Genomic DNA, 22,732 nt, shown 5'->3' with positions numbered 1-22,732 from the left:
GTCCCGGTTGGGTCGCCGGATTCTGTCCCGGTTGCTCCTCTTCCAGTCTAGCTCTCTGCCATGGCCCGGAAAGGCAGTGGAGGACGGCCCAAGTGCTTGGGCCCTGCACCCACATGGGAGACCAGGAGGAAGCACCTGGCTCCTGGCTTTGGATCGGCGCAGCACGCCGGCCGTAGCAGCCATTTGAGGCGTGAACCAACGGAAAGGAAGACCTTTCTCTCTGTCTCTCTCTCTCTCACTATCTAACTCTGCCTGTAAAAAAAGAAAAAAAATATCCTAGAGAACTTGTACCTCATACAATAATATTAGACCCAGATAGCTTTTGTATGCCATATGAAGAATAATGAGCCCTGGCCACTGAAGAGAAATACAAATATAAGGGGAAGATTCTAGGCCTGCACTGTCAAATATTGTAGACAGAAACCACTGCAGCTAATTAAGTTAAAAACTCAGTTACACTTCAAGTATGCAACAGCTGTATGTGGGGGCTGGTACCGTGGGTAAAGCCAATGCCTGCCCTGCCAGCATTCCATATAGGTGCAGGTTTGAGTCTCAGCTGCTCCATTTCCTATCCAGCTCTCTGCTAATGCACCTGGGAAAGCAGTGGAGGATTGCCCAAGTTCTTGGGCCCAGGGCACCCAGGTGGGTGACCCAGAAGAAGTCCTGGCTCCTGGCTTCAGATTGGAAGAGCCCCAACTGTTTTTGTTGTTGTTGTTGTTGTTGCCATTTGGGGAGTGAACCAGCATATGGAAGATCTCTCTCTCTCTTCCCTTCTGTCTCTGTAACTCTACCTTTCAAATAAATAAATAAATCTTTAAAGAAGAAACAACTGTATGTATTGGTTAGTACAGACACTGACATTTTCATCATCCCAGAAAATTCAGAGGAGAACATCTTCTGGAACTCGAAAGAAATAATGATGTTTGGAATATGCTTCCAGGTGAACTGTCCTACTAAGAAACAATATATAAAAAGCATGCTTTGCATAAGATAGGAGATTCAACTCAAATCAACAAAATGTTTAACAGAAAGAAGAAATGATAGACTCTCAACTGTTTAAGGCTAGTGAAAGGAGGGCAGAATCTGTAAAATTGGTGACAAATTACTTTTTTAACTTTTTAAACTTTGCAACCTGAAGTTCTTTGATATTATTCCATCTAATCCCTAATAATGAAATATTTAATTCCTTTTTCTTAACTATATAGATTTCTACAATTGATGAAACAAAATAAATAACATTTCATGATTGCAGATTCTGCATTTTATAGTTAAAAATGTAAACAACCTGCTTACACATCAACATGAAAATGAATCAAGTTACCATTTAGCAATTCAATGAGTGCAGGGATTATCCCAGACTTAGCTAGCAAGGCAGCACAGGAGTCGTCCATGGACACGGTTCCGATCATTATCACCACTTCTAAAACAAGGTCATCCTCCGCAGCACCTGGTGAAGTCAACACGCGGAAAAGTGTCACTGAAGTGTCGAGTCCCAAATCTACTGAAGTTACCAATGTTCATTGTGCAGAAATGAGACTAGAAGCTATTAAATTAGTTCCTGGGAATTCTTGAGACACTTCTTAACTGTTATTTTCCAAATTTCCATTTTCTTTTTTTAATTTTATTTCTTTTTTTAATTTAATAAATATAAATTTACAAAGTACAACTTTTGCATTGTTGTGGCTTTTCCCCCCATAACTTCCCTCCTAAATTTCCATTTTCATAGATGACAGTTTATGACGGTGAGTAGCAGTCAGGAAAAACAGAAATAATTCCTTGAAAATGCACTGAATGACAATGTAGACACAGAAATTAAGACTCACTTAAATGCTTCAAATAGTTTTGATTGTGTGTGTGTGTATAAAAGTTAAAAGTTAAAAAAGCAAGAAAGGTAGGATAGGGAAGGGAAATTAATATTAAGAAAACATATATATTAGCAAAAAGAGAAGAGAACATACACATAAAAAGAGACCCAGTGACCACTGTCTGGGAGAACACAGGTGAGGGAAGAAAATGCTTTGCCTAGTGTAATAGGTACATAACACTGTTCTAGCAACCTTAACCACAACAGAACAAAACGATATAGTGATTATGCAAAAGTAAAATACTCAGCACAAACCGGGTTTTAGTTTATCCTTCAGATATGGAACCAATTTGTACTCCTTAAGAACCAATTCCCAATCCAAGTCTGGAATGGTCAAATTTGCAAGAGTTCCCAAACATTCAATCACAAACTCCTCCTCTTCATCATTAGAGATCTGGGCTGCAAGGTCCCCAACATAATCCTGAATAAAACAGAATTTCAATATAAATTTAAAGCATTATGTGTTAGAAATAATTTGATAATTTAAACCCTAGGAAAAAATAAATATCAAATATCAAATGTGGTTACCTTATTTTAATAATCTTGACTCAAATTTTTAACAGAGACTGTGATGAACTGGCTTAAGGCAAGAAGACTGTAGGGTGTATAGGATTAGGGGTAGGGATCACAAAACAAAAATAGCAACATTAAAACATGGGTTGAGATATCCAAGACCTACACTTGGGAGGAAGTTCATAACAGAAGAGTCAAATAGGGTCATGAATTAACATTTTATAAGAGACCAGTAAATGTTATTTTCTCAAATGTAGCAATTTAAAACTTAAATTTCCAATCTATTTGAATAGATAGAAAGCCAACAAACTATACTTACAATGAACAAATTTTTAGTTGGTCCATCATGCTGGGAAATGTTTCTAATCATTTTCATCAGTAATGGATCTTTGAACTTCAGGGCCCTCTTCATGAGCATCTTCAGCCCATTTCCTGAAACAGAAAACAGAAAATTCCCCCAATGAAGGTCAACTTAAGTTTAATATTTGTCTACTTCTTAAAACAAACCATTTTATATCCAATAAAATGCATAAATCTCAAGTGTACAATCTGATTAATTTAGATAACTATATTCACTATATCCACATATCAACATACGGAATACTTCCTTTCACTTCAGAAAGTCCCCCTTGAGTCCCTTCTCAATCAACCCTATTCCCCAGGTAAAATCACTTCTTCTTTTCACTTCCTCTTCTTCATATCTTTTCTTCTTAAAGATAGATTAGTTTTGTGTGTTCTAGAACTTTGTGTAAATACAATCATATTTTTTGTGTCTTAAATATCTACCACAAATTTAAAATACATACTACTGACCCAGAAAAACTGTACTTTTAGGAATTTATCCTAAGAATATAAAAATGGAAGCATGTAAAGATTCAGAGAAATTATAATCACTGTAACACTGTTTGTAAAACACGATATGTAGCAACAAACTAAATATCCAAAATTGGCAAACTCCCTTAATGGACTATTTCATAGCTATTAATAATCATGCTTCAGAAATGTACTTAATCACATGAAGTGATGTTCAAGATATCTCACAACATGTAGAAAGAGAATCACATTTTTATTTATACATACACAAAAGCTTTATACCATACTTTTACCTATGGTTATTCCCAGATGGTAAGAATAAGTTTTTTAAGCTTTTTCCTCTTTCCTTATTTGTATTTTTATAAGAAAAAAAACTACTGAACAAACTCTGAAACACCATATTCTACAGTAAGCCATTTTACGAAGATATTATAGTAACAATAACCTAGAATACCTGTATGTTATCACCTTAGATTTTTTTCAACTTTTATTTAATAAATGTAAATTTCCAAAGTACAACTTTCCATTATAGCGGCTTTCCTCCTATAACCTCCCACTCACAACCATCCCATCTCCCACTCCCTCTCCCATCCCATGTTTCATCAAGATTCATTTTCAATTATCTTTTTTTCCCTTTATTTTCTTGAAAGATTTTTTTTACTTTTACTTAATAAATATAAATTTCCAAAGTACAGTTTATGGATTACAATGGCTCCCCTCCCACCATAACTTCTCTCCCACCCACAACCTTCCAATCTCCCGCTCCCTCTCCCATTCCATTCAAATCAAGATTCATTTACAATTATCTTTATATACAGAATATCAATTTAGTATATATTAAGATTTTGAGTACTAGTTATAGCGTTAATTCACATTGTACAACACATTAAGGGCAGAGATCCTACATGAGGAGTAAGTGTACAGTGACTCCTGTTGTTGACTTAGCAAACTGACACTCTTGTTTATGGCGTCAGTAATCACCCTAGGCTCCTGTCATGAGTTGCCAAGGCTATGGAAGCATTTTGACTTTGCCGACTCCAATCTTATTTAAACGAGGTCATAGTCAAAGTGGAAGTTCTCTCCTCCCTTCAGAGAAAGGTACCTCCTTCTTTGATGGCTTGTTCTTTTCACTGGGATCTCACAGATATCTTTCATTTAGGTCCTCTTTTTTTTTTTTTTTTTTTTTTTTTCCAGAGTGTCTTGGCGTTCCATGCCTAAAATACTCTCATGGGCTCTTCAGCCAGATCGGAATGCCTTAAGGGCTGATTCTGAGGCCAGAGTGCTGTTTAGGACATCTTCCATTCTATGAGTCTGCTGTGTATCCCACTTCCCATGTTGGATTGTTCTCTCCTTTTCGATTCTATCAGTTAGTATTAGCAGACACTAGTCTTGTTTATGTGATCCCATTGACAATCTTATCATTATGATCAGTTATGAACTGAAGTTGATCACTTGGACTAGTGAGATGGCATTGGTACATGCCACCTTGATGGGATTGAATTGGAATCCCCTGGCATGTTTCTAGCTCTACCATTAGGGTAAGTCCGAGAGAGCACGTATCCCCTTAGATGGTAATAAGACTGTTCTGCAATAGGCCATTCTGTAATAGACTATTCATTCTATCTAGGATTTTTAAAAAATAAAACTTTCTGGACAGGTGCTGTGGTACAGCAGGCTAACCCACTGCTTGCAGCCCCTGCAACCTATATGGGTGCCAGTTCAAGTTCCAGCTGCTACACTTCCTGATCCAACTCCCTGTCAACTGCCTGGGAAAGCAGCAGAGGATAGCCCAAGTGCTTGGACCCCAGATGAAGCTTCTGGCTCCTGCCTTCAACCTAGCCTGGTCATTGTGACCATTTGGGGAGTGAATCAGTGGATGGAAGATGGATCTCTCTTTATTTCTCCCTCTAACTATGCAACTATGCCTTTCAAATAATTAAATCAATCTTTTTTTTTTTTTTTTTTTTGGACAGGCAGAGTGCAAAGTGAGAGAGAGAGAGAGAGAAAGGTCTTCCTTCCGTTGGTTCACTCCCCAAATTGCTGCCATGGCCGGCGCTGCACCGATCCGAAGCTAGGAGCCAGGTGCTTCCTCCTGGTCTCCCATGCGGGTGCAGGGCCCAAGGACCTGGGCCATCCTCCACTGCACTCCCGGGGCCACAGCAGAGAGCTGGTCTGGAAGAAGAGCAACCAGGACAGAATCTGGCGCCCTGACCGGGACTAGAACCTGGTGTGCCGGCGCCGCAGGCGGAGGATTAGCCTATTGAGCTGCGGCGTTGGCCCAAATAAATAAATCTTAGACAAAATTCAGCTTATAAGTGTTTTATAAAATGTTTCTGAAGGATAACTGTCCTCATTCATGATGCAAGACTATTCTATCTGAAGTTTAAGGATTATAACTATTTAAAAAGGATTTATAAACTCACTGTAATTCATTATTTTTATGATTAAAAATTATTAACATAAAGAGAACAGATTTCTTATATTTCATAGGTACAGAACTAAGACAACCATTCTTTTCATACCTCTTTCTCTCCTTCCCTCAATCCCCCTCCTTCTTTATTTTTTCTTTAATTTTTACAAGAACATATTTTGAATTTACCTCATAATCACAGATTTAATGTAACACTAACCATAATATTCCCCAAGTAAAAAGTAGAAAGATCCATTACTACACAGGAGTATAGATAAGGGCTAAAACAATAATCAAATCATAAGATGTTTGTTTTATCCTTATAAATTTTTTGTATTCTATTTTAAGTAGCACATATCAGAGAAAATATATATTTGTCTTTTGGGACTGGCTTATTTTGCTAAGCACAATGGTTTCCAGTTGCATCTATTTTGTTGCAAAAGACAGGATTTAATTCCTTTTTTGTGGCTAAGTAGTATTCTATAGTGTATATATACCACATTTTCCTTATCCAGTCATGAGTTGATGGACATTTGGGTTGATTCCACACCTTAGCTATTGGGAAGTGAGCTGCATAAACATGGGCTTACAAATAAGTCTTTCATATGCTGATTTCATGTTGTTTTGGGTAAATTCCCAGGAGTAGGATGGGTGAGTCATATGGTAGTACTAGTTTCAGATCCGAGGAATCTCCATTCTGTCTTCCATAACAGTTTTATTAGTTTCTGTATGCCAGTTATCGTATCCTGAAGAGATTACCTATGAAAATCAAAAGTACTAACCTTCGCAGATAAGTTGTACATTCCTCTTATTAGCAGCAAGATTAATGCAGAAAGAAATGAGCTCCAAGTCAATTCGTTCATCTGAACATTCAAAGAGCATCTTCATTAACTATCAAGAAGCACAGGGCATATTTTACTCAAAAAATAAAAATAAAAACGAAAACCAGAAAACAGTATCTTACAATGTGTTAGACTGTACATTGGAAACAATGTAATATACACATAAAACTGGCAGGCTTTCATTGTTCAATATCTGAATGAATAGTTAATGAGGTACTAGTGCTCTGTATGAAATATAAAGTTTCAACTGACAGCTCTAAGAGAAATATTAGAAAGAAAACAATTGATGCAAAGGTCACATAATGCAGGAAATAATACGATTCTTCTGAAAGTGAAAATTAAAAGAAAGTGAAGATGACTAAAATAAGGGAAACGGTACTGAGAAATTAAGTAAAAGCCAGATCAGTCTAGGCTGTGGAATACATATTAAAGATTTTGGGCTTTACCCTAAGGATAAGTAGGAAATTTTAGGATAACGTCTGTGTCTGAGATTTGGACAGGGTAGCAAATACACTAAAAAGAGGACAAGAAACTGCAGGAAACCATATAGAAGGTAAGAAGGAAAGTCCAGGTGAAATCATGGCACGCAAGGACCAGCTAGGGGAATGGGGATACTGATATAAGGATTTATTAGAGACGAACTTAGGAAAGGGAATCAAAATGAGACTTAAAAATTGATTAGACTTCTGATGCCTAGCTTTCTTTTCCTCCTGGTTTTTGTTAAAGCAGACCAGAGGATGCAACTAGGCATCAGAAGCAATGGGTGGCAGGCCTATTAATGGCTTATCTGTACAGTGATCTGCCCTTAAGGAGACCCAACAGGCCAGTCCACTGCAGTGGCTTTCAACGTGGTAAGCCTGGGCTTCAGCAGAAGTCAGCTTGTGAAGAGCCCTGGCAGCTCTGCCAAGAGTTGGATCACTGGAAATGGACCTGCCCTGGAGTCGAAGGATGCCCAGGTCAGAGCCACAGATCTTATTGGCTCTAAGCTGAAAAGCCCTTCACTCAGCCCAACTTCCAAAGTGACCACTGCAGCTGAGGGGATGGTCAAGTAGGGTCAGCAACATTGCAGGCAGAACTGTAAATTTCTTGTTAGAGATGCCACCTGCCTTTACCCGGCCAGCTCTCCTCCCAGGCCAGCTAAGTAATGAAAGTCAACAGAGTGCCTTCCCCTAGGAGGTTCACACCTCCCTTAGGATGTACCCCATATGAAGAGATAAATAGGTCTGGGCCTCCTAACTTACAAGGCCTAAAGCCCAACAGATTATTATCAAGCCCCTTCTATCAGGTTCTATTTGCCTCTCAGTCAGAAAACTTAATTGTAGCTTAGACAGCACCTTTCTTAGCTCCTCTAATAATGACTCTGTCCTTTGTTCTAGACCCTGTCTAGTGCACTTGGGTCTCATTCCTTTGTAATCATAACCTCTACTTTACCACCAATGGCTTTACTCCCAACCTGTGTGTACTGATGGTCCTCTTCCCCACTTAATGCTGTATAGTTGTTCAGACCTGGTTAATGCCACTCTTAGGATCATTGGTTACTATCCTCACCCTGTCTTTTATGACCTTGTCTAAATATGATCAGAGTCGGCGAACTTGGAAGGCTTCCATAGCCTTGGCAACTCATGACAGGAGCCTAGGGTGGTAACTGGCGCCCTAAACTAGAGTGTCAATTTGTTGGGTCAACAACAGGAGTCACTGTGCACTTGCTCCTCATGTGGCATCTCTGTCCTTAATGTGCTGTACATTGTGATTTAATGCTATAACTAGTACTCAAACAGTATGTTCACTTTGTGTTTCTATGTGGGTGCAAACTGTTGAAATATTTACTTAATATATACTAAATTGAGCTTCTGTATATAAAGAGAACTGAAAATGAATCTTGATGTGAATGAAAGCGGAGAGGGAGCGGGAGAGGGGAGGGTTGTGGGTGGGAGGGAAGTTATGGGAGGGGGAAGCCTTTGTAATCCATAAGCTGTACATTGGAAATTTATATTCATTAAATAAAAGTTAAAAAAAATGATTAGACATTGTGGGTAAAGGAGAGAAGGAATAAGAAGACTCCCAGGATTCTGCACTGAGCAGCTGCATGGATGGTGATGTTAATAACTATGAAGGAAAAAATAGAGAAAATCTTAAGGGAAAGACGGTTATTTTGTACTTTAGATATGTTGACTTAAACTGCATAGGTGGTAAGTCGAATGTAGATGGTCAGTAGGAAGTTATGGCTGCAGGACTGAGTTTAGAAGATGCCTGGACTAGAGGTATAAATTTGGAGACTGTCATATATGGTTGATAGCTACAGGCTAGATTCAATAATTTGGACATGGTGTGATTAGAGCAAAGAACTCTAATGATAAGCAAAACGGAAGGAGGCTCTGAAAGCAGTATTCAAAAAGGTAAGAAGGAAAAGGTGGGCCACCTCTGTCATTTAGCAGTAATCTAGATTTGTCATGTTGAGGACAGCTGTTATAATAAATGGGAAGTGAAGAAGTTTTATGCCATATTCTGGAAAAGCTAGTTTTCTCTTTCTGATCTATCACCAATTAACTTAGCATATATTAAATAAAGATTTTGTTTTCTTAAGTTGCCAGCAACATGTTGAAGTTATTCCTGTTATTTATAACCTAAAATTTTCTTTTTAGAATAACATGCCTTCATGAAGCCAATACAGTGACCCCCTCCAGATATATTTTAGAGCCCATTCTGTTAAATCTTGTTTTTATTACTCTCTGTTAGTTCCAGATGACTTTTGAGTTTCAAAAAGGATACACAGTCAACACATAAAACTCATATTTCTATGAGTTAACAATGAACAACTGGAAATCAAAATTAAAAACACAGTACCACTCCAATAAAATGCACTGATCTGTTTGCTGAAAACTACAAAACTGTAGCAGGTGAATGGTGATCAGACCCCTTCCCAGAGGGCAGTTCTTCAACCACAAATTTTGCCACTACTGGAATCTCTTGGTAAAGGATCATAAACACTGAATAGTGCTACAAAATAAAAAGATTCTATGGCAGGATAAAATACTTTTAATTTACTGGATATATGTAGTTAAATTTCACCACCTATCTGCCATTATAAATAAAATCTCCAATAAAAATTAAATTACAAATAACTCAAAGTGTAGAAGGCATTCTTCTAAGTATGTTTTTTATACTGTAATTCAAAACCTACTATACATTTCTTCTATATCTTTTCTGATAAAATGTTACATTCAAGGAATGCTTTAAAAGAAAGCAAAACACTTATTGATAGCAAATAATTACTTTAAATTAACTCTTGTAGTATTAAATTGCCCTTTAAAAATGGGGTTACAGGTGGTTTATTTAGAAGGTGAGTATTTTATAAAAAGTAATTTCCAAATTAGATATTGTGCAGAAATAATCAGGCATAGGGTTTTTCAAAAAATAATGGATGTTTTAAAAACTTACCCAACACCACCCTAAAGTCAAAGGAAATTAGGAATAAATAAATAAATTCAAGTGGAATGCACTGATATAGAATTATTTTTTCATAAGAAAGAGAAACACTTCAGTTTTAAATAAAGAATTCAAACTTAAAAAATAGTTTAGTTCAAACTCTACATGTAACATTATATCTTTAATTTGATTGCTACCCATGGCACTTCAAAAGTAAGTGTAATTGCTGACAACTAGGAAATATTAAAACTAGATTTGTTCTATTTTAACTATATCCATTGTCATCTTTTACTAATTTAACAGGAAGGCACTAAAAAGGCTTCAGCCTGTGCAATGAAGAGGCAATAGTGTTCAATCAGACAAGTCCCATATTGGGTATCAGATACCAGAGACTCATGACTGAAATCACTGTGTCTAGACTCTCTGGCACCTGACTTCACTTATTTACCAGTGACCAGAGGCCAACCCCCACAGCTCTCTGTGTTCACATACACCTCCACCACCCCCACTCCCCTACCCAAACATCTTTGAATGATTATGCCAGAACTGTGCATGCCTCAGGAATCTCTTCTGACTGGCTACTCCCTAACTCTCCTGTTTGAAGTGATGCTCTGGTTTCTGAACTTCAGCAGATAATGGCAGGCAAGAGCAAAGGGGGCTGTCAGAAAGGACGTTTACCAGCATTCAGCTAAAAAGAAGCATGCAGATCAAAGACAGGCCAAATAGGACAACTACGGTGGAAAACATGTGGATCACTATGAAGACTCTCGCACACTGTTCTCGGGTTAAAATATTAAATAACACCATGACGTCACTACCTAACCATGTCTGTTGATTGGTCATTCTCTTACCATTAAATATTTTTATATGCATCTGGATGGCATTTGCACCTATTTAAACAAAACATGCATCTTACAGGTTTAAATAACAATGAACTGTTAATGTGCATTTTAAACTATTATTAGAATACAACCATTAACTCCTGGTTATCCCCAACTATGCATACCTGGAACAATCCACCCACTGAGACCATTAGAATAATGTATAAAAAATGACATGGGCCGCCCCCAAATTTTGCAGAATAGTAACATAATAGGGGCAGAAAATTAGAGTACATTGGATAATTACAGGCAACAACGTACAAAGAAAGGAAAGCAATATAATATTGGGAGAGATTATGAGGCATGTGGTATACATAATCATTTATTTTGCATGTTAAATTTTTTCTAAAAAGCAAACTCTAATTATAGGCTTATTTTATAAAACACATAAAGGGAAAGCAGCATTTAAACTGAACTATGAATGGTTCCAAATGATGAGTAAGACTCAATATTTCACTAAGAGTACCTTACTTTTGTACAGTGATTTACAGTTTATAAAGCTCCTCTATATGTTACCTAATATCATAAAAAATATGACCATACTAAACATTTTTTTGTCACTGAAAAATGTTAATTACTATTAAGCCACTGATTTCCTACCTTCAAATTTTAGGCTTCTCTTTGAAAAATTCTTGAAGTCCTTTACTAAACAAAAATCATTGTGCATACTCTCAAAGAGAACAGGATATTACACTAATTCTAAGATGTCCCAACTTTGGATATGGCTTTGATAAGCAGATTAATCAGTTACTTTCACAAATGAGGTTAAAGCTTTCCAAGAATTATAAACCTTATTTTGAGTAGACAGGATCTCTGAAAGGACTGTATTTTTTAATCTGCAAAGGTAATTTGAAAATTTCATTTACTTGCTAATTTACTTTCCATGATTCTTTCATTTTGTAGTGAGCCTGTTACTGAGTGGCAGTAAAACTATGTCAACTTTTCCCTAACTAAGTCAAAATTGGATACCATTAAAAATGTATAAGATATAGGCTGGATGGCACTTAAGGAACATATATATGCTATAATATCATTTTTGGTTTTCTCAAGATATATCCTCCTACTAAAAAGCTGCAGGATATTTATAATATAATTTGGTAACATAACCTCATCATTACCACAAGAGCTACAATTTGAAAAAGGAAAAGAGAAAAGTTAAAGCTAAAACACAATTCCCTCAATGACTTTTGGAAAATTTTGTTCATGAAATGTAGATCATCAATGTTTTGAAAACTCTACAGAAGATATTTGATTTTAGAAAACTGGCAAGGAAACATGCATAAGTATTCTGCAAAGGTTTGGGAGAGGTTTCTGTAAAGTTTTAATTAGCAATAATAACAATGTCCAAAAAGTAATCCAAACAAGCTCCTTTAATCTTGATTCAGTTATTTTAAATAAAACAGTAGGATAACTACAAGTTCCAAATTCAACATAACAAGCTTTTTTTTTTTTTTGCCCCTTTTTGGTTTGCATTTAATTTTTCTTTTATGTAATGTTATTCTCTATAAAATCTGAATCTGGATAAAAACAGTCAATCTCAGCAAGAATATTATTCTTTTTTGGCTGCTTTCCAATTCATATCCTGTAGTCAATGAAGTTCTGACACTAAATGGGATCAGCAAAGGAACACTCTTTGAAACTGCAAGGCAGAAACCTTAGAACATATGGCGTGAGACTGTAGTAAATCACCTGTAATCTCCCTTTGACATGGCTACTCTTTTATTGAAAACTTGTTTGACAAAGAGTTTGATTACACTTTGCATTGGCTACAGCCTGACATGCGTTATCTCTATAAGAAGCCCTGCTTTGTCAGTTAAGATGTGCAGCATAGTTTTAGGGATGTCTATTTCCTATAAACAAGCATAAAGAGTTTATCTCATAATATGAAATTATCCTTTAGAGTGTATCAATTTTTCAATTGTTTGTAAATAACAATGTTAAAATCCTGGAATAGCAAATTCAATTTAGTGCTTTCTCACTAATTTGGAATATAGAGAAGGACAGACAATTAGAGTCTATACAAGAGAAGTTATGTGTACTTTTACTATGTATTATTTTTCAAATAACACACATTCAGTAGTTCATCTTAGCTAACAAGGAATTGTCTACGAGGAGTCTTAAGACAAATTATTTAAGTATGACAGTATATTCTTCAAAAGTGCTTTTAAAAGTGTTATTTTTATTGTATATTTTGTTATACATGTTGCAATTTTTACTTTTTATATATTTAGATAACTATTTTATAAAAAGTAATGTAACACTAAAAAGCAGCCCAACCACTGTTTCAATGATTAAATATTCAAATTGGCTGAATATTGTTTAATGGTATAATAGTGTTTCTATGAATGTATATTCCCTAAGGGTAAAAGAAGAAACAAACATACATTATATATATATATGGTTAGAGAAGAGTGCTATGAAGAAGATAAAATAATTTTGGTGAAATGTTTTCCTATCAGAAATGCAAACAAGTTAAAACAATTAAACATAAACAAAATCAAAAGGCAACTAATAAACTTGGGATATATTCGTAACGTGACAGAAGGTTAAGGTATAGTTATTATACACATTGATCTTATTTATCAGTAGTAAAAACTTTAACATGCTAATAGTACAACTGAAATTTTTTTTTTTTTTGACAGGCAGAGTGGACAGAGAGAGAGAGAGAGACAGAGAGAAAGGTCTTCCTTTGCCGTTGGTTCACCCTCCAATGGCCGCCCAGCTGGCGCGCTGCGGCCCGCGCACCGCGCTGATCTGAAGGCAGGAGCCAGGTGCTTCTCTTGGTTTCCCATGGGGTGCAGGGCCCAAGCACTTGGACCATCCTCCACTGCCTTCCCGGGCCATAGCAGAGGGCTGGCCTGGAAGAGGGGCAACCGGGACAGAATCTGGCGCCCCGACCGGGGCTAGAACCCGGTGTGCCAGCGCCGCAAGGCAGAGGATTAGCCTGTTGAGCCGCGGCGCCGGCCGTACAATTGAATTTTTAAAAATATGAGTAATAAACATAAAATGTTCAGCCTCATCAATATTTATGAAAATGCAAATAAAAACAATGAAATATATTTAGAGAAATGACAATATCCAGTGATGTTAAAACTGAAATGCTAGTTGGTAATATAAACTTATGCCTTCTTTTTTTTTTTTTTTTGAGAGGCATAGTTAGAGAGAGAGGGAGACAGAGAGAAAGATCTTCCTTTTCCATTGGTTCACCCCCCAAGTGGCCACTATGGCTGGCGCGTTGCGGCCTGCGCTGTGCGCCGATCCGAAGCCAGGAGCCAGATGCTTCCTCCTGGTCTCCCAGGCAGGTGCCATCCTCCACTGCCCTCCCGGGCCACAGCAGAGAGCTGAACTGGAAGAGGAGCAACCGGGACAGAATCCGGCGCCCCGACCAGGACTAGAACCCGGGGTGCTGGCGCCGCAGGCAGAGGATTAACCTAGTGAGTCACGGCGACGGCCAACTTATGCCTTCTTAAAAGGTTATTTAGCTAATTGTGTCCGAGACAAAAGTATTCTTGCCTTTTAAGCTGGTTATTACACATTTTTGGAATTCAAGCTATAGAAAAATAGGTAAGCTATTATAATAAATGTTTATGCCACATAATTACATTATTTTCATTTGCTTAATTTGTTTACATATGTTTTAATGTAATAAACTGGAAAAAATGCAAACATACTATTTTTAACAATTTTAAGTTATGTTATACTGAAGCAACAGAATATTATATAACCACTAGAAATAAATTTTAAAGAATGTTCAATAATGAGTGTTTTTATGATCTACCAAGTAAATAAAGCAATATATAAAATTATAATTGCAATATTATCCCAATGTGTTTTTTAGCCTTTCAGTACGTAGAAGGAAGTATTCCAAAATGTTAAACAGCTATCTCTGGTTTGGGATAACAGAAACATATTTCCATTTTCCTAAGGAAAACACCTGAAAAGTCAAGAGAAAACAGTAAAATGTGCATATTTCTTAAATGCTTTGCTCAGAACACCTAACCCTCTTACCTGTGGTATACAGTCAGTGTATGCAAACATTGATTTAAAGCGGTCATCCATGCTTATGTGGTACAGAACACACATTGCTATTTGTTTGTAGTTTTCATTGCCTAAAAATAAAAATCATGGAGAAGGTGATATGTACACATGATATAACATATTCAAATTAATGCATTAAAATTTTTTAACTACTGAAGCAAATCTTTATGTAACCTTAACTTGCAAAATATTTTGAGTCCCCTATTTCAAATCCAAAGTCTACAGCACGTTATTTTTATCTGTGAAACACCACTGATTCCCAAGACAATTGCTATTGTACATGATATATTTCTCAAAAAAATTAATCACAATTCAATGAATTAATCACTGTCTGTAGTCAAATATAAAGTAGATTGGTTCATTGGTCTCTCTGCTCTCACTTTTTTATTAAAATATGTGACTGTCAGTGATGAAGTATAGAGACAGCAAACAAAAAAAAAAGTGCATTTGATTCCTATGTATCAGAAACTAGAGAAATACAAGGATACAAAAAGTAAAAAAGTATTTATAATAGAAAAAATTACTTGACAATAAAATACTAAAGGTTATAAACAAAGTATGGGAGGGGCTGGAACTGTGGCATAGTAGGTAAAGCTGCTGCCTGCAGTGCTGGCATCCCATATGGGTGCCAGTTTGAGTCCTGGTTGCTCCACTTTGGATTCAGCTTTCTGCGATGGCCTCGGAAAACAGTGGAAGATGGCCCAAGTCCTTGGACCCCTGCACCCACATGGGAAGACCTGGAGGAAGCTCCTGGCTCCTGGCTTTGGATCTGCACAAGCTCTACCCATTGCAGCCAATTGGTGAGTGAATCAACGGATTGAAGATCATCAACGGATTGAAGACCTCTCTCTCTCTGCCTCTCCTTCTCTCTCTCCGTAAATAAATAAATAAATAAATCTTTAAAAAAAAGTATGGGAATGTTTCAGAACTACTTTTTTTTAAACCTTAAAAAATATTTACTTGCATTTGAAAAGCATTCACACACACACACACACACACGCAGAGAGAGAGAGAGAGATCTCTGTTTGCTGATTCAATTCTCAAGTGTTTGCAACAACCAGGCTGAATCCAGGAGCCCAGAACTCAATTTGTTCTTCTATATGGATGGCAGGGCCCCAAGTATTTCAGCAATCTGCTGCCTCCTAGGGTGTACATTAGCAGGAAGCTGAAATTGGAAGTGGAGCCATACCTGGAATCCAGGCACTCTGATAAGCCATGTTGGCTTCCCCAAGTGGCGTCTTACCACTGCACCAAATATCCACCTCATTACAGAGTTTCTGAGGTAAGATTATTCTAGTCTTATATACTTTGGAACTAAAAAACAAAAAGACAATGACATTGTAGATTTGGAAAATAAAATGGGACTTTTAAAGTAATGTAATTTAATTCTTCTACTTGCTCTCAGATAAGCAATATTGTTATGGTCTATTTATGATGTCAAAGTCAGTGACAAAACTAGAGCTAGAAAAATTTTCTTAAAAGTTTTACCTTAAAAAAGTAATATGCCTTTTGAAAATTCTGGGCTATGAGAAAACCTTGAAAATATTTGGAGCTAAAAAACAAATCAAGCATTCAAAGTGAATTTAGTGATAAACAATGTAATAAAATGATGCACTAAAAATATTTTACAATATATTCTAACATATTCAGTACTTTCATCTTGTGTGTACCATAGTACAAAATTATTAAAATGCTTATAAGTTTTTTTATAAAAAATTATGTACTTATTTATCTGAAAGGTAGAGAGAGAGGGGGGGAGAGAGAGAGAGAGAGAGAGAGAGATACCAATCTTCATTCTCCAAATTCCCCAATTGACCCCAATGGCTGGGACTAAACAAGTCTGAAGTCAAATGCCAGAACTCCAGGGGCTGGTGCTGTGGCACAGTGGGTTAACGCCCTTGCCGGAAGCGCCGGCATCCCATATGGGCGCCGATTCGAGACCGGGCTGCTCCACTTCTGATTCAGCTCTCTGCGATGGCCTGGGAAAGCAGCAGAAGATGGCCCACGTCCTTGGGCCCCTGCACCAGCATAAGAGACCGCAAGAAGCTCCTGGCTCTTGGCTTCGGATCAGTGCAGCTGGCCATTGCGGCCACCTGGGTAGTGAACCAGCAGATGGAAGACCTCTCTCTCTCTCTCTGTCTCTCCTCTCTCTGTGTAACTCTGACTTTAAAAACAAAAAAAATCCAGAACTCCGTCATGGTCTCCCATGTGGGTAGCAGAGGTCCAAGTACTTGACCATCTTTTGCTGCTTTCCCAAGTGCACTAACAGCTGGATCTGAAGCAGAGTAGCCCAGACTTGAATCAGTGCTCTGATATGGAATGCCAGAGTCACAAGCAGTGGCTTAACCATCTGTGCCACAATGCCTGCCTTGTGCTTAGTGTTCTTTAAAAATATTGTTTCACTGAATTTTTCCTGTATCAGTTATATCTTCCCACGGTAGCTAAAAATTCTTTAGAGGATCTAAACTTTGGTATTCTTACAAGGTTTAGCACAGACTTGGAAGTTGCTCAATCAATATCTGCTGTGCTTTTAATTTTTAAATATGAAAACTGATAAAATAAACATTTGATGAAAGATAAAAATTGTTAGTTCTAAAGGAGTTTCAGCTTTCAGGAATGTTTTAAGGCATGTTAAGGGTCTTTAAAAAATTATTTTTTATTTTCAATTTTAATTGAGAGGCAGAAGAGACACAGACAGAAAGAGATATCTTCCATTTACTGCTTCTCTTTCCAAATGCCTGCAACAGCTGAGGCTAGGCCAGATAGAGGCCAATATCCTGGAATTTACCAGTGGGTGGCAGAAACCCAAACACTTAGGCCATCACCTGCTGCCTCTCAGGGAACTAAAAATGGAAGCAGAAGCAGGGTGTGAACCCAGCTACTCCAATAAGGGATGTGGGTATCCCAAGTGGCATCTTAAAAACTGTGCAAAATATCCACCCCAGGAATCTTCTAAAAGTAAGTAACAAAAACAAACAAAAAAAGGTGACCTTTAAGGAACCCAGAGGCCCAGGCAATCAAAGCCAAAATTAACAAATGAGATTACATCAAATTAAGAAGCTTCTGTACAGCAAAACAAACACTTAGGAAAGTGAAGAGGCAACTGACAGAATGGGAGAAATTATTTGCAAACAATACAACTGATATAGGATTAATACCTAGAATATGTAAAGAGATCAAGAAACTCCACAACAACAAAATAAACAATCCACTTACAAAATGAGCAAAGGACTTAAACACATTTTTCAAAAGAGGAAATCCAAATAGTCAACAGACATATGAAAAAATGCTCAGGATCACTAACCATCAGAGAAATTGTAATCAAAAGAACAATCAGGTTTCACCTCACCCCAGTTAGAATGGTTTTCAAATAGAAATCAACAAACAACAAATGCTGGCAAGGATGTGGGGAAAAAGGTACCCTAATCCACTGTTGGTGGATGAAGACAGTTTGGAGATACATCAGAAGCTTGAATATAGATCTACCATATGTCCCAGCCATCCCACTCCTGGGAATTTACCCATGGGAAATGAAATCAGAAAATAAAAGCATTATCTGCACCCTCTGTTTATTGCAGCTCAATCATAATAGCTAAGACATGGAATCAACCTAAATGTGTGTCACCAAAGAGTGGATAAAGAAATTATGGGAATACTCTATGGAATACTACACAGCAGTAAAACAAAAACACACTAAAATCTGGTCATTTGCATCAAAATTGATGAATCTGGAAAACATCATACTTAGTGAAATAAGCCAGTCCCAAAGGGACAAAAACCATAAGTTCTCCCTGATCTGTGACAAGCAATAGAGCACCTAAAAGGAAATTTGTAGAAGTGAAATTGACACTTTGAGAAGCAATGACTTGAACACCGCTTGTTTTGGCTGTAGAGGAACAATTTTTTTCCTTAATGGAGAATGGGACTGGGAATGGGAGAGGGAGGAGGATGTGGGGTGGGAGGGTGGGTATGGTGGGAAGAATTACTATATTCCTATAGTTGCATTTATGAAATTTGTACTAATTAAATAAAAGGTTTCTTTGGGGAAAAAAAGGTGAACCTTTACCTCCCAACTTTGTAGTTCCTTATCATCAGATATATTTTAATCTAATATATAAATTAAAGGAAAGCAAGGACTTTATTTAACTACATTATCTCCAATCATAAGAATGGCAACCATAAGAAAGTAGTTACTTAATAAATAACTGTTGCTTGGCCAAGAATGATAATTTATTAAGTATTTGTCATATATCAAGAGCCATTCTAAACAGACCACATGGCACCTATTCTTCAAACCAATCTGTCAAAGAGGTGTTAAGATTTTTATGTTTCAAATGAGGAACCTAAAGCTTAGGAAAAAAATAACTTGCCAAACAACCTTGTAAGTGGTTGAGCAGGGATTTAAACATGGGTCTCCACCAGGTTTTTGAATAAACATTTTAACATCAAAAGGTGCTTTTCTAAGTAACTTATTATCTTATGGTATAAAAGACTTATATACACTGATATATATTAGAATAAAACAGCTTCAAAAATAGAATTCTTGGGGTTGGCGCTGTGGCACAGCAGGTTTAGTCATTGGTTCAACTCCTGGCTGCTCCATTTCTGACTCAGCTCTCTGCTGATGCACCTGGGAAAGTAGTGGAAGAATGCCCAAGTCCCTGGGCCCCTCTACCTATGTGGGAGACCCAGAAGAAGCCCCTGATCCTGGCATTGGCCTGGCCATTGCAGCCATTTGGTGGGTTAACCAATGGAGGGAAGATCTCTTTCTCCTTCTCTCTCTAACTCTACCTTTCAAATAAATATACACATTTTTCAAATAAGTAGAATTCTTTTTAATCCAGACACTGAAATTATGCATCTTTTAGAATGGTTTTGCCAAATCCCGTTTCCTTTTGCTCACAACAACAAAATTCCTTGGGGTCAAACAAAAACAACTAAATATTTTATGTTTATCAGATGAAACACTTATAAGCATTTTCACTTAAACTAAGATCTATGAATTCACTAATTCCGCTACTTATAATGTACCATATGCAGGGAACACATCTTATAAGTGAAATAATATTTACTTATCTATTTTCTACCTTTTTTCTTTATACCATTAAAGTTTATAGGAAATTTGTAGAATAGAGTCAAATCAAATCACATAAGGTAAAGTTCTGGTCACTTCTACTGTTTGAGGAACTTTAATACACAATTTATGGGGAAGAGAGAAACTGAATGAGAGAGAGAAGCTATAAGGGTAACAACTACTGACTTAAGTGCAAAGATAAAATAACACTGGAGAAAGTAATACTTAAAATTGTAAGATGTATACTAGGAGGTCAGAAATACAAGGAGTGGCTGCAGAAAATATAATATTTATACCGATTATTTAGGTGTGAATATTTTGCCTGGAGAGAAATAAAATGCAAAAATTGTGAAATTACTTCCAGTAAGAGAAAATTAGAAACAAACTAGGTGGTCTTAAACTCAGCATTTTATTCTTGAGATCAAAGCAATCTAAATGTAAGAAATTCATAAATTTTAATGTTAGATTGTAATAAATCACATTTCTGCACTTGTTGAAGGCACACTTATTTTTCTACCTCAAAGCATACTCATATAGGTTTTCATGATATGCAGGTGAAAATGCTAAATTCCAACTCTATACACCAAGTAATAGGCTTCCTTTAGATTTTAGTCAGGCAGTACTTTATAGTATTGAGCTTCTCCCTACCCCTCTATCATCACCCTGGGACTAAGATATTTTGAAATCTTTTCAAATGATGCCTGAAAACAAATACATTCTGAAGGTAGGTTTCCCTTTTCTTGCCATTACATTCTTTCATTGAGCTGTGGGTATGGTTTGATCCTACTTAAGCATTTTCTCTATTGCAATGGATTCCAAGTCATGATGCAACTTACTACATAGTAAAAGAAACAGATATCCAGCCGGCGCTCCGGCTCACTTGGCTAATCCTCCGCCTGCAGCGCTGGTGCCCCGGGTTCTAGTCCCGGTTGCTCCTCTTCCAGTCCAGCTCTCTGCTGTGGCCTGGGAGGGCAGTGGAGGATGGCCCAGGTCCTTGGGCCCTGCACCTGCCTGGGAGACCAGGAGAAGCACCTGGCTCCTGGCTTCGAACTGGCACAGTGCGCCGGCCGCAGCGGCCATTTGGGGGGTGAACCAATGGAAGGAAGACCTTTCTCTCTCTCTCTCACTGTCTAACTCTGCCTGTCCAAAAAAAAAAAAAAAAAAAAAAAGAGAGAGAGAGAGAGAGAGAAAGAAACAGACATCAATATTAAAAACAGAAGATTCTCTCCACAGTAAAGTAAACCATCAAACATTAAAATAATGTGGGGCTAGGAATGAAAAAACTCTATGGTCCAGGAGAGTCTGCTGCTGGTGTCAGAAGTCTAGAAAACAGTGTCCTGAGATAGTGCGATATTCCTGTAAGGTAACAGAAAGAAACACCGCATTTGGGGCCAGCACTGTGGCATAGTGGTAAAGCTGCCTCCTGCTGTGCCGGCATCCCATATGGGCTCTGGTTCGAGTCCCGGCTGCTCTACTTTCGATCCAGCTCGCTGCTATGGCCTGGGAAAGCAGTAGAAGATGGCCCAAGCCCTTGGGCCCCTGTACCCATGTGGGAGACCAGGAAGAAGCTCCTGGCTACTGGCTCCGGATCAACACAGCTCCAGCAGTTGTGGCTAACTGGGGAGTGAACCAGTGGATGGAAGACCTCTCTCTGCCTCTTCTTGTCTCTCTGTGTGACTCTGACTTTCAAATAAATAGATAAATCTTAAAAAGAAAAATAAACACTGCATTTTGAGATACGCACTCCATTAAAAGGATAACAAGAAAAGCCCTCTATAATTAATGATTTATGTAGCTTCTAAAAGGCTAACTCAGGATAAAGGTATATGCTACAAAAGAAAGTAGGAAACAGTCATGAATTAGGAAAAAATTCTAAGAAGTAGAAGAATAAGTTTCAGATATAATAATTATACTCCTCTTACACAGAAAATTATTTTTTATTTCTTATTTTTTTAAACTTTTATTTAATGCATATAAATTTCCAAAGTACAGCTTATGGCTTTCCCACCCATAACTTCCCTCCCACCCACAACCCTCCCCTCTCCCAATCCTTCTCCCATCCCATTCTTCATCAAGATTCATTTTCAATTCTCTTTATATACAGAAGATCAGTTTAGTATATATTAAGTAAAGATTTCAACAGTTTGCACCCACATAGAAACACAAAGTGAAAAATACTGTTTGAGTACTAGTTATAGCGTTAAATCATAATGTACAGCACATTAAGGACAGAGATCCTACATGAAGAGTAAGTGCAAAGTGACTCCTGTTGTTGACTTAACCATTTGACACTCTTGTTTATGGCATCAGTAATCACCCTAGGCTCTTGTCATGAGTTGCCAAAGCTATGGAAGCCTTCCAAGTTCACCGACTCTTATCATATTCAGACAAGGTCATAGTCAAAGTGGAAGTTCTCTCCTCCCTTCAGAGAAAGGTACCTCCTTCTTTGATGACCTGTTCTTTCCACTGGGATCTCACTCGCGGAGATCTTTCGTTTAATTTTTTTTTTTTTTTTTTTGACAGAGTGTCTTGGCGTTCCATGCCTGAAATACTCTCATGGGCTTTCAGCCAGATCCGAATGCCTTAAGGGCTGATTCTGAGGCCAGAGTGCTGTTTAGGACATCCGCCATTCTATGAGTCTGCTATGTATCCCGCTTCCCATGTTGGATCATTCTCTCCCTTTTTTGTTCTATCAGTTAGTATTTTCAGACACTAGTATTGTTTATGTGATCCCTTTGATTCTTAGTCCTATCATTATGATCAACTGTGAACAGAAATTGATCAAATGGTCTAGTGAGATGGCATTGGTACATGCAACCTTGATGGGACTGAATTGGAATCCCCTGGTATGTTTCTACCTCTACCGTTTGG

General features: G+C 37.5%; 1 protein-coding gene across 3 annotated transcripts in view; it reads right to left on the bottom strand.

Moving 5' to 3' along the window:
- Nucleotides 1-22,732, bottom strand: part of KIFAP3 (kinesin associated protein 3) — a 179,792-nt gene that overhangs the window by 74,858 nt on the left and 82,202 nt on the right. For all 3 annotated transcript variants that reach the window (XM_062192739.1, XM_062192740.1, XM_062192742.1), the window contains exons 11-15: nt 14,758-14,858; nt 6,383-6,491; nt 2,697-2,809; nt 2,120-2,285; nt 1,322-1,447 (exon numbers count right to left, since the gene is read on the bottom strand). In XM_062192739.1, the coding sequence (XP_062048723.1) occupies nt 1,322-1,447; nt 2,120-2,285; nt 2,697-2,809; nt 6,383-6,491; nt 14,758-14,858 (615 nt within the window). The remainder of the gene's footprint in view (nt 1-1,321; nt 1,448-2,119; nt 2,286-2,696; nt 2,810-6,382; nt 6,492-14,757; nt 14,859-22,732) is intronic.

The sequence above is a fragment of the Lepus europaeus genome, chromosome 5 (assembly GCF_033115175.1).
Source record: "Lepus europaeus isolate LE1 chromosome 5, mLepTim1.pri, whole genome shotgun sequence".
Lineage (NCBI taxonomy): Eukaryota > Metazoa > Chordata > Mammalia > Lagomorpha > Leporidae > Lepus > Lepus europaeus.
Note: the sequence above shows the minus strand (reverse complement) of the source record. Positions and strands in the feature narration are given on the sequence as shown.